This window comes from Harmonia axyridis, chromosome 2 (assembly GCF_914767665.1).
Source record: "Harmonia axyridis chromosome 2, icHarAxyr1.1, whole genome shotgun sequence".
NCBI classification, from domain to species: domain Eukaryota; kingdom Metazoa; phylum Arthropoda; class Insecta; order Coleoptera; family Coccinellidae; genus Harmonia; species Harmonia axyridis.
Genome location: NC_059502.1, coordinates 2,769,076 through 2,781,898, shown reverse-complemented (window position 1 = coordinate 2,781,898; position 12,823 = coordinate 2,769,076). Strand labels below are relative to the sequence as shown.

General features: G+C 33.6%; 2 protein-coding genes across 4 annotated transcripts in view; both read right to left on the bottom strand.

Annotated features, from left to right (window-relative positions):
- LOC123672174 (mitogen-activated protein kinase kinase kinase 13-B) overlaps positions 1-12,823 on the bottom strand; it is a 60,973-nt gene that overhangs the window by 31,963 nt on the left and 16,187 nt on the right. For 2 of the 3 annotated variants that reach the window (XM_045606173.1, XM_045606172.1), the window contains one exon: positions 1,703-1,867. In XM_045606173.1, the coding sequence (XP_045462129.1) occupies positions 1,703-1,860 (158 nt within the window). In that variant the 5' untranslated portion in view covers positions 1,861-1,867. Of the gene's footprint in view, positions 1-78; positions 234-1,702; positions 1,868-12,823 lie in introns of those variants that run through there. The other variant, XM_045606174.1, reaches the window with a different exon arrangement.
- On the bottom strand, positions 1,979-9,342 carry LOC123672096. The gene is made up of 7 exons (XM_045606081.1): positions 9,334-9,342; positions 9,037-9,187; positions 8,698-8,838; positions 7,034-7,560; positions 6,696-6,980; positions 6,496-6,637; positions 1,979-6,230 (listed from the first exon to the last, which is right to left on the bottom strand). The coding sequence occupies exons 1-7, from the start codon at positions 9,340-9,342 to the stop codon at positions 5,791-5,793; spliced, it is 1,695 nt and encodes a 564-aa protein (XP_045462037.1). The 3' UTR covers positions 1,979-5,790.

The window sequence follows — 12,823 nt, the reverse complement described above, 5'->3', positions numbered from 1 at the left end:
TAATAGAAAAAATTGCGCATTATTATTAACTTGAACATATTGTTAAGTAATAATGATCAATCGAGATCAAATACTTACTATTTCTTAAACTTTTTTCTTGTAGACATCTTACAGAATACGTCCACACAAAAATCTTCAAAATGAAATATCAAACGACACCACTGAAGAGAAGTGTAGGTTGCATCTTTCGAACTAATAGTACAAGGCTGAACTTGAGAGTTGGAACTGTTGGAAGCACAATGGATGTGAGATAATAATTGATACTGAAAGTAGGGGGTTTTTGATAAGACTTCAGCTTCAGAAGCAGACTTCTGTTATCAAACTAACAACAAAGGGAGTATCTAATTGAAAAAAAGGACAACAAATATTCACCTTTTTCTGGAGAAAGAGCATTCACCCCTAAATTGTAGATAATGGAAGTTTGAAATATTTTCAAATCTAACTCAAAAAGAATTCAAAATCAATTCTGTCCGCTTTCCAACCGGCAGATAACTCTTTGAGTGATTTTTTTAGTATTCTTTGGGTTTTTTGCAGGATTGTTTCGAAATTATGAATATAATTAATCTTTAATGTTGCTGGAGCTTTTTGTTGTTGAAGATTTTGGACCTAAACTTTTGTTCCATATATTCGATAACAAAACAAACAGGCAGTCCGTAAAATTTTGCTGTTTTTTCCTTTAATTGTCGAACGGGAAAAATTGTAAGCAAGTTACGACAAACTTCGCATATTATTGCAAATTCTTTACATTTGCCTAATACACATAAATATACAGGACAGTGTTTCTGTCGGCCAACTGTAACAGTTTTGGGCTGGGGTAAGAGCTGGGCCTCTTGCCGCGACACGAGGCCTTAAATCATATTCTCTGAGGCGATTTCTTATTGTCTGAGTGCTAATTTCCACCTCATGAGTTTGCTCAAGCTGATTTTGAAGGAGGCGAGCGGTTGCAAACCGTTGTCTCAACGAAGAAACTCTCAAGTAACGTTCTTGAATGGCAGTCGTTACCCGTGATCTACCCTGTCCTGGTCTTCGGACATTCATACCTGTCTCCCTGAATCGCTCCAACATTCTGGACACACTTGACACTTGTATGGGAAAGTCCAAACCTTTCTGCAATTCTTGTGTATGTCCACCCTTCTTCTCGCAAAACTACCGCTTGGGCACATTACTCTTGGGTCAAATTGCGTGTTTCGCGTTGCATAGCGATCGAGTGTAGAAAATCAAACGAAAGAAAAACTATTGATCACTAGAATTGATCGAGAACAACTGATTTCAGAATGGAGCCAATACATTAAAAATCTGATAATCTCATCTTTTTTTATTCCTGCTGGGAAAAAACATCTGTATTGAAGAAAAACGTTGAAAGTGGATAACATATGAATGCAAAATTCTGATAAAAATAATCATCATTGAGAACACCTTCAGTTGTAGAATAAATTTGAGATTTCCATAATGTGCGTTAATTTTTTTGCGCAGTGTATATATGATAAGGGGTCCAGCAATTAACATATAAGTTTCAGTTTTCAGTAGGCGATCTGCATGTACCATGACCATGACCATAACAGCCTTGAGATCGATTTCGAATATTTTTTTTGCGTTTTTTTTTTCTGTTTGAAAAAAAAAATTAAACTCATTGGATTCGGAATACCCTCGAGGTAGGAAAAACTGAGATGTGTGAAATGTGTTTTTTCACAAGAAATCTCACCTGCTTGTAAAATTATTGCACTCGTCCTTCTTGGGGATGCCTACCAGGTCTAGGTGGGGCAACGATACCACGCTCCCCTTGAAGTGGTGGTTGCAGTTCTGGCCGAGGTATAGCGGGGGTGACTGCCCTCTACAGAGGGTTCCCTCCGGCGTGTGCATGATGGCTCTGGAATAGATCATAGAAGATTATACACTGTTGGAAATTAGTTGCAGAATTAACTCCAAATTTTAGTCCCAGATGATCCACTCCATTTTATAGTTAAAATAGCAAGTGCGTTTGAAGTGAAACATCAACTCAAAAGTTATTGTTCTTTTCAACAAAATAACGTTGTTACTTCTAATATTCCTTAGGGTCAAAACATCAGGAATATGTTCCGAAACGGAAATACTTTTATTGTCACTTCAACAAAATATCTTGATCTGTTACTCCAATGCAACCAGTTTCAAAGAACTAAATGACATTCACCTTTTGTATAATTGATATATCTTAGTGGTTAGTCTGCTATTGTAAGTTGTTAATTCAACTACAATATATGGTTGTTTTGAAAATATATCCCATATAAATTTGCTACTTGAAGATGCGGTATTCAAAATAGCTTATAGTGAAATGTACCCGTTTACCATGATGAAACATCTATATTTTGTTGTTAATTTCACTGCAACTCAAATTATTCGATTCAACTTACGTTGATATAGTGACTATTGTAATTTGTTGAATATTCAACAGCTTTTAGTATTTTTATGGTCTTCTTGAAGTTATTTCAGCAATCATTAACTGCGGATCTATTGCCAAGTAATTGCTCATTTTATCAACTCTCTGTTGATACAATTACTCTTTGTGAAATAATTATTGCCCTCACCTTCTTGCTATTTTAAGTACAATTACTTGCTATTACTTTCACTGTTTCTCGTTGTTACAACCACCACCTTTTAGTGGTAACGAGTAACCAAGAAATTTGAAATTTCATTCTCAATTAAAAATATTTTCGTTTCAACTATGTTTAATTGTTTTGCCTAAAACCACCTTATGATGCAACCACCCAATGATGAACCAAAAGTTATGGTATTCAACTCAATTCAGTGGATTTCATTCGCTAGGGCTAGGCCAAAGTTGATTGTCAGTTAATCCAACCTTTATCTTTTTGTTATCATTCTTCACTTCTTTGAATTATCTGCATATTTTCTTGGACTAATGAAAACATATATATGATGTTGATTTCATCGAAACAGATCAAGATTTTGCACTAGGATGCCAAGATAGTTTCTCGCTGAAATAAAATTCGTCTTACAATTAAAAATCTATATTTTGTGGAACAAACTTTATTATCTAATAAACAAAAATGTTATAACAAAAAATTAAAATGCCATTTGAAAACTAAATAAAAAAATATAGAATTACAAAATATAGAAAATAAATATCAACAGAATATTCTTTACATAGAGATACTATACATATTCTTCATTTACCTACATACAAGTATGCAGTATACATAATCCGGTGAAAACATCAAGCCCTGAATAGCGCCAACGGAACATACAAAATTATCACAAATGAATTATTTCAGAACTATGTCAAATTTTGGGACGATACATTTGAAATTATTTAGATATGGGGAACTCAAATCATATGAAAACTTATGCGATATTGTTTTCAAAGCAATAATATCATAATTCTTGTCGTTTGTTATTGGTTCAACTATGTAAGTTTGGGATTTTGTGTCGAAACATTTTGTTATCCATGGTTCACATAAGAATACTACATTGGAATTGTGTACACAAATAGCGAAAATTCTGGAAAATATGGGACACAAGTGGTTATCTATGCGGTTTGTAATAAAATTACCAATTCTAAAAACACATCCAGAAAATTTTATCATACTTGTGAATTTTATATGATTCAATGAGACATTCAGCATAATTCTCAAATCTTGAGCATACCTCTCGTTTTGTATATTCTTCAAGTAGCATTTTCCGAATATAGGCTTTAAGGATAAATCTATATTTTTCCAATGATTCCACATATGTGTTTGATGTCTTAAGGCAAGTGTTTTACAAACAGTTTTAAAATTTTTCAAACTATGTATCAAATTTTTAAAATAGGCATGTTTAGCCTCGAACCTCATACTCCACAAACCAACAAGAGGTCCCATTTTTCTTATTACTCCTGGGTAATGTGTCATCATATGATGCTTCGGTATCAAACTATGATTCATTCGGGATGTGAATAACTTATGGTGAGTTTCAATGAGGGTCTCTAATTTTGTTGCCAAGCCAGGACTACAAATCGGGTTGAACACAATACTTGTTATTTCTATCAGCAAAAGTATAACTTCATATTTTTCCCATTGCTGTACATTGAAAACTGTGACAAGATCATAAATAATCAAGGGAAAAAATTTTATCAGACACCAGGATTGAGCTGCACGTTGACCTATAGAATTTCCTGTCTTATCTAATAGAATTGGACTAGGTTGATTTGAACTGTTATTTAGTCCAAAATCAAATGACTTAAGTCTACTATTGAAACTTTCGATTGTAATTAAATTTTCAGATACCAGGAATTTAAAAAATAACTTCAGTTCTAGTTGTATGGTGCCTTCTAACATGTCGTGCATTATATCGACAGATGGGTTTTCACAAAGTTTAAAATATTCTAGATTATTGAGAGAACTCCTAAATTTGATGCCGTAGCTATTGAAGTCTCTGCTTAAGTTACTGTCTAACAAAATACAATGATTTTCGTATAATTCATTTGTTCTCAATAGTGCTTTGTTTTCCGTACACAATATTTTGGATGTTTGTTTATCAACTAAGCAAATCCGGCAGAAATGAGTTGCAGAGAATGATTCTACCATTCCGAATAGTTGGTTTCCCCCCAAGTTGTCATGGCTAATTGCAACTAAAGTTCCCTTTACATTACATCCAAGTTTCTTCACGAAAACTCCGTTTTCTTCTAGTATTTTCAAATCCGAGACGATAACATCCAAAATCTTATTGAAACCAAACTCTTTGATGTCGTTACTGTAGAACAAAGCAACTAAGTGAATATTTTGAATTGCGGAGTTGAATTCAGATGGAATGTTTTTAATGATCATATAAAAGGCACCTATTTTGTGACCACCTGTTTTCGATCCTAAAGGATTCACCGTCTCGAATTCATCATAATACAAGTGAATTTGGAATGAAAATATATTTTCTTTGAATAGTGCATTTCTTCTGAAACATAACCCATCAGAAGAATCTACCATTAGAGACGATTTTTCTCTAGATTGTCTCATCAACAATAGAGCAGAATCATTATCCGCAATGAAACTTAGAGTATCTAATATCGATACATATGAAAATTTGCAGGAAACTGGAACTTGAATATGAGAATGAATATTTTTATTCCATTGTTTATCATAGCGAATGCCAATCACAACTTCTTTGGGAAGAACTATTTTGTTTTTCAAATATTGTGTTCGTCTGAATTTGGTGCAAAAATTTTCAGAATTGAGCAATCTTAACTCTTTTCCGCACGGATGCGCTTTAACATAAGCTAATAATTCATCAGTGGATTCCAAAATTACTTGTATGGTTGTTTCAGGAAGATTCAGGGAGTATAGTTTCGATACATAACTACAAAGGTAATCATTAGCGGCCTTCTTTTCGTTGCATTTAATTGATTTACTGAAATCTGGAACGGAAACTTGTTCTATGTTAGCGGGTTGGATTATGGCGTCCGGAACAACACTTGGCACAATATTATTTATATTTATGCATTTCTGAATGTGCTTTTTGAATCCGCAAAAGGTTTTATAAGTTTTTGAACAGTTTGTGTTAGTGCATTTGAGCTCCAAAGTTTCGCCTTCATAAAGCGCATGGTTTTTTCTCAAGTGCCTTACATAATCATTTAATTTTATCGAAGTATCTTTACACAAAAAACAAGAGAACATTTTGAAGCCTTTTTTTGTTTTCACCGAATTTTGCCTACTCTATACTAAAAAAATATCACTCTTTATATTGTACTTATATGAGAATATTAATACTCAAATATGACTATTATTGTACAAGAGTACAAAATCTAAATTATTAATGTCTTGAAAAGATTCAAGACATCAATAATTTAGTTTTTAACTCGCGTGCCCTACTACTTATGTCGTTAGGAGCAATTTCATAAAAAAACAAAGAAATAAAATTGAAAAATTGATCGAGTGCCTGGTAATATTTCATATCAAACACAAAATGGCACTTAAATAGAAAGTCAAAGCTTTCTGTTATGGTTACACCGGCTTTTAATATGTTGTTGTCAAAAACAACATAAAATACAGAAATATCACTTTCCTTTGTTCCAACGGCTAGCAAAAATGGCTGTGTGGAAGGTTTCTCGTTGAGAATATTCTTTAAAGGTACCTGAATATTCTGAAATTTTAGAAGCTTCTGCAAGGCATCACTCACTGTTTCCCTCCTCACAGTACTTTTCTTTCCTCCAGCAGTTGGTGGTAGCAACTCCAATAGAGCAAATAAACATCTTGTTTCTTTATCCCAATCTGAAAATTATTTTATTATTACTTTGATGTAAGAGAATTTTGAGATGCTTTCTACGAAATTCATTTTATTTTGTAAATTCACATAGGTACCTATCGAGAAATTATTTATTCCAATTTGTGTGTAATCTTTTAAAAATATTTTTTATCCGATGGATTTATTAATTCATACTACCAATATCAAGAAATACTTTTCAGCTTACGAATTGCGAAATTTTCAACAAAAATTGAAATTGAAAATACGGAACAAAACACAGTGTTTACTCACAATCTGAATCTTTGAACAGAGTTTCATTCACTTTGGATACAGAAATTCTGTATACTTCAAAAATTTTGTCCACATATCCAGGGAATTTTTTCAAAAAAACATCTTCATCCTTGCCAGTCTTCAGGAAGAATTCATAAGATATCTAAAAAACATTCGCAATAAATTAGAATAAGAGTTATTCTATTCGTAGAGTGCCTTACCAAACCATCTGTGTCCAGAAACCTAGGAAATTCTTCAAGTATCTTGAAGCGGCAGGTATTTCTTATTTTGAAGGTTTGATGAGTTTTTTCGAAAATATCATTGCGCTGTGTATTAGGGTCAGCATTCTTCAATAACAGTTTTTGAGTTTCGTACTCTTCCTGCTGAGTTAGTTCTTGGAAATCAAAAGTCTGCGGTTTGGAAGACGGTTTTTTTCGACCTCTACTCAGAGTTCTGATTCTATTTGTCAAAAAACCCTTTTTAGACACTGGGTCAAAAAAAGCTTCCTGTAAATGAAAGATTGCATCATCGAAGATTCCTCATAAAAAACGGAACTTACAAATCCGTCTTCCGTAGTTTTGTCCCTTAGAGCAGGAAATAGTTGGACGATTGCTGATGCATATGTCGCTTTTGTGTGATTAGAAGGCAATACGTCAAGGGTATCTTGTAGCATATGATTCACTACAATGTTTACTAATCTCTTCCTATGTTTATCGTCCAGGGTCCTGTTATTCCTGTAGAAAAAGACAACTTCTTTTCCTCCTGGAGCCTTCAATATATACTCTTTCAATTCCTGAAATATTTGAAAATGAAAGAATGGGTTTCTGTTTTGTAAGTTTCGTACTACAGTGAAAATTTGAAAATAATTCAGGTCAATGAATACCGCAAAGCACTTGGAGAAAAAATTTACCTGCACGTTTACTTCTCTTCCTCTCAACTCAGTTCTAGCTCTTTTCCTCGGGTAATCTTCATTAGTTACGTCTGATAGGCAACTGACATTAGTGTCGAAACTACATAAAGTACTTGAATCCGAAAAAGTAGAAGGACTAAGCAGAGTTGGGTATCCTTCAATTTCTAGGAGTGTGTCTAAAAGTGATAATATGATATAACTTTTCATCCTGAGCAATCATTCTAAGATTCTAATAGAAAAATAATTGTTGATTTTTTAGCAAACAATTCTATGTGGAAAAAATTATTTTGTTGATTCATTATGAAATTTTCTTCTTATATCTATTGGAGTAAGTATGTATATTAAAAAATTTGATAGGTAATATCGAAAAGAACCTAAAATGTGTACATCCTGAGAAATTACCAAATCACCTTTGTGCTCGCTTTTGTGTTCATATGGGTGTCCCAAAGTAGATGGTAAAGAAAAAACAAGAACAGTAGGACTGCATATTATATCCTTTCAAAAAATGTGATATCAGGATATAAAGAATCCATTTTTTTCGTGAGTGAGGTGGGCCGCAATAATAGACGAAGGGGGCCGCATGCGACCCGCGAGTTTGACATCCCTGCTCTACAGGGTGTCAACGCAATATTGAAACATGCTCGAGTTTGAATCATCCTTAGAATTGTCGAATTAGATTTTTTCATTTCTTCATTGTACACTTCATTACGAATACAACGATATGTCACTTGTCAAATTTTGGCATATTATGTGAATAATTTGAACATTTCATTCTTTTATCTACACCCTAGATGGCTGAGAATCAGCATGAGACTCATGAGAGTGAAATACATCTCTTCACTAAATATCCATAATTTCGTATTTTTCTCTCATGATGAACTGAAAATTGAACGATTGAATACATTTTTAGTCATCTAGGTATAAAAATGCAATGTTCAAAATAATTCACATGATATATCAAAAATTGACAAGTTACATATTGTGGCACTCGTAATGACCTGTACATATGGAAAAATATACTTAGTGTGCTATTTAAAAATAAAAAATCTCTTTCGTTTCGGGTCTTCCCAGAAGAACTTCTGCCATTTTTTCTCAGTAGAATTATGCTAATTTCACATCACAAAAATATCGATGTCGATAACCCTAAAGATATTCAAACGCGAGCATGTTATTTTCATATTCTGTTGACACCCTGTATAGGTAATAATAGTATTGAATACATCAAAGAATAATATTTCTTCGAAAAAAAGCGTAATTAGCACTCAGTGATATAAGTATCGTTTTTACAACAAACAATTTTTCAATTTACTTACCCTTCTGCACTGAAACTTGAATAATTACACCTCTTTCTGAAAATCCGAGAAAAATTGGAAAAAACTCTGGAGAAAGTATGGCTCCTGCCGAATCCGATAGAACCAATTCTTGATGTTCCAACTCAGGATACCTTTTTTTCACTGTAAATTAATTTTACCTTAATTTTGTTATTCATTTATTAGGTACGTAAATAGGTTTTGATGATGAACTTAGTTTCTATGAAAATCAGGAATAGAATTCATTAAAAAAGCCTACATAATTAACAACTGAAAATTATTCAGAGTTGTGTATATTACTGACCAAATGAATTGATTTTAGAGAATTGAAAGATGCCTAACCTGTTTCAATCATACTTGCATAGGATTGACTTGCAAGTGCAACCCATTCCAATGAATCCTTATATTTCAATTTTATGAAATAGTTTGCAATCGTCTGATTGAAAACATCGTACTGATTGTTAGTAGCAGCGCCGGAATTTTCAAATTGTTCCTAAACAAACAACACTCAGTATAAATATAATTCAGTTGTGATCACCTAATGTGTACCGACTATATATTATTACGTTAAATATATGTAAGCCAAAAATTAAAAGAGAAGTTCTTAATCGTAAATCGATTTTATTCAATTGTACTCACCTGCATCATCTTTCCTAGGTAACACAAAAATAATAACAGTCAAGCTCTATATCACAACACATATACCTAATCACTACTATACCCTTAAGAGCGAACAGACTGGATAATGGAATAGTGGATACTTTGATACTCAATCGTCTGAATTCTGAAGCTCAATGTGATATGATAATATTTCCATTTGAACAATCCAACCCCAGTGATTCGGATTCACGAAAAGAATCGAGAAATAGCGAAGGTTTACGAGAATGAGTGTAACTAAAAAATGTTCACAAAGGGTGTTTTACTGTTGTTAATATAGCAAGAAGATGTTGTTGAATCTTCATCAGTGTGTCACGAGCCGACAAAGGCGCGATGTTTTTATTACAACCAGATGCTTATATTCCTGCTTCAACGATTTGGTTGACGACGTAGATACATGCTAGAACACATCGGCAATTCGCGCCAAATTCCTCCTTACTGAGAGGGCTTTGCTTTATAAAGTTTCGATAGGTATTCATAGACAATAAACGAAAACTAAAATCATTTCATTTCGGCTGACAATTATTATTTGACCAAGATATAAAAAATACCGGAATGAATTCGGTTGTTTTACCATAGAATGACAAATTTAATGTTCTAGAGAGCTTCAAAATGGGCGTAAATCATTTCAACGAGAAATTTTTCCTGTACCTACCCTACCTACTTCAGAAAACAAGTCGAAATGATCAATCAATTAACGAAACCCTTCTATTGTTGCTACGAATATGCCAGAGGCCTAGAGTGTTATCGTTTCCATTCGAAGATTTTGTGTGAAAAACTCTTTTCTGGGGGGAGAGGGGGTAATTACCCCCAGTACCCCACGTAAATACGCCCCTGAAGACCAATGTTGAAATCGCTCAAATTTTAATTTCGGCCAATAACTCGAAAACAAAAAAAGATGAAGGAATGCAGTTAATAGAAATATCAGTTTCCGTATAAAGATAACCCTAATGTGTCTTTCATTTATCTCTATATTTTCGGATCAAAAAATTGTTATAAGAATGGTATGAGAACATATCAGTTTTTTTGAATTATTTCCACGTGTACAATACGATGCCTGGAGTTTGGTCCGTTCCTCCTGACTCACCCTGTATACATGTAGGTACCTTATATCTGAATAAAAAATTTTCATGAACAATAGAAATATTCGAATTTTTTCAGTTTGTGTCGAATATTTAACATTATAATTCTATTATAAATGATAATATTAAAATTTGACACAAACTGAAAAAATTCGAATATTTCTATTGTTCATGGAAAATGGCGCCTCGCATGTTAATAAAAAATAGCAACAGCAATAGTGAAGTTTGAAATGAAATAGATAGGTATGTATTTACGCTGCATATAGTTTGTAAAATGCAGATATTTGTAATAAATTGCAAATTTTACATACGAACTAGAAAGTCTGTAATGAACGCATCATTTACCTATCCACTGCCAGACAAGGCGTCATATGAAATTTATTCCTATGTATGACTAATAGGTATTCTGGTTGGTACTTTTAATGAAGTAAATGCCATGAAAGAAGTAATTGTGAAAAATTCAATCAATTACTGAAATCATAGAGGATATCATTTGCCGATCATGGGTCTCACAATCTATGATATATTACCGATAATTTTTTTCTCGAGTTGAGCTGATGGTATACTTCAAAATATATATTATGTGAATAAATTGTGCTGATTTTCTATCGAAGTACCTAAGTCTAAGTGAATTCACTAATCCTTACAGGATTAGTTCCAATAACAATGAAATATTATCATAATACCCTTAACTTTTGTTTAAACACGATCACCATTCGAACGAATTCAATAGTATATTTTGTACTTTGGACAACTTCGCTGAAGATGCAAGTACAAAATTACTGTAGATGTAGTAACAGTTGATTTTTGTTAAGACTTAAACTTTATTGTGTTATTTTATCAAGAACATAAAGTGATTAGCTTATGACATCTACCTGGTGCTATATCTACAACTGTAGTAGTGAATTTAACAACGCAATGAATTAACAACTACATCGAAAATGTTAGTTGTTAAAATAAGTCAAAAATAATGTCAGATTCAACTACAACTTTTCAACAAAATAAGAAGTTGTTGAAAATAGCAACTAATTTCTAACAGTGTACTGATAACGAAAAAATGTTTGGTTAGGCACACGTTTGGCATATCTGGCCCTTTTGATGCATGGAAATATTAAAGGTCGTTATTTTAATTAAGGCAATGGCGTTAATTCTCTATAGGGTGTCTAGGGGGTAAGAATGGGAGTGATTAAAATTCACCGAAGCTCCCCTTTTGACGTAGGTATGGCGAAAAGTTGTTGTTAACCCTCTGTTTTAGTTTCATTATCATAATAGTGGACCAGCAGACGTGGGTCCTACCGGATATTCGGTTGTTATAAATTAACTTTCAACTCATGATTTTATTTGCATTTTTGAACGAATTTACGTTATATTTATTTTCAGTTCGTAACTCAAACTTGCCATAAATTTTGAATGCCAAAATTCCATATCAAAAAAGTAAAGGGTGTTTTTTTTTTAGAGCTATAGAACTTTAAATTGCAATAAAACAACGATCTTGTGGCATTACATATTAAATATGATTTCTGGCATATGACGGCCACGGCTGGCTCGGATGTAGTCCAATCTGGACGTTCAATTTTTGATGACTTTTTCCAACATTTGTGGCCGTATATCGGCAATAAAACGGCGAATGTTGTCTTCCAAATGGTCAAGGGTTTGTGGCTTATCCGCATATACCAATGACTTTACATAGCCCCACAGAAAGTAGTCTAGCGGTGTTAAATCACAAGATCTTGGAGGCCAATTCACAGGTCCAAAACGTGAAATTAGGCGGTCACCAAACGTGTCTTTCAATAGTGTGGCACGAACTGTGTGACATGTTGCGCCGTCTTGTTGGAACCACAGCTCCTGGACATCGTGGTTGTTCAATTCAGGAATGAAAAAGTTAGTAATCATGGCTCTTTACCGATCACCATTGACTGTAACGTTCTGGCCATAATCTTTTTTGATGAAGTACGGACCAATGATTCCACCAACCCATAAAGCGCACCAAACAGTCAGTTTTTGTGGATGTAACGGTGTTTCGATATACAGTTGAGGATTAGCTTCACTCCAAAAGCGGCAGTTTTGTTTGTTGACGTAGCCATTCAACCAGAAGTGTGCTTTATCGCTAAACAAAATAAAATGGACGTAGTGCGCGATACGTGTTCCGCACAGAACCATTATTTTCGAAATGAAATTGCACTATTTGCAAGCGTTGTTCAGACGTGAGTCTATTCATGATGAATTGCCAAACCAAATTGAGAATAAATCACTTGACAGCTGTCAAATCGGTCGCCATATTGAACAGTAATGCCAACTTAAAGTTATATACCTCGAAAAAAAACACCCGTTATTAACAGACGTCAGGTCAGGATCTTTTGAGCGTTGGTCCATTCATGGGCCAATTGTAT

Coding starts and splice junctions, on each gene's coding strand:
- LOC123672096 (XM_045606081.1), bottom strand. Junction 8,839..9,036: donor TGCAAGTATGATTGAAACAG/GTTAGGCATCTT, acceptor ATTAATTTACAG/TGAAAAAAAGGTATCCTGAG. Junction 6,231..6,495: donor TCTGTTCAAAGATTCAGATT/GTGAGTAAACAC, acceptor AATAATTTTCAG/ATTGGGATAAAGAAACAAGA.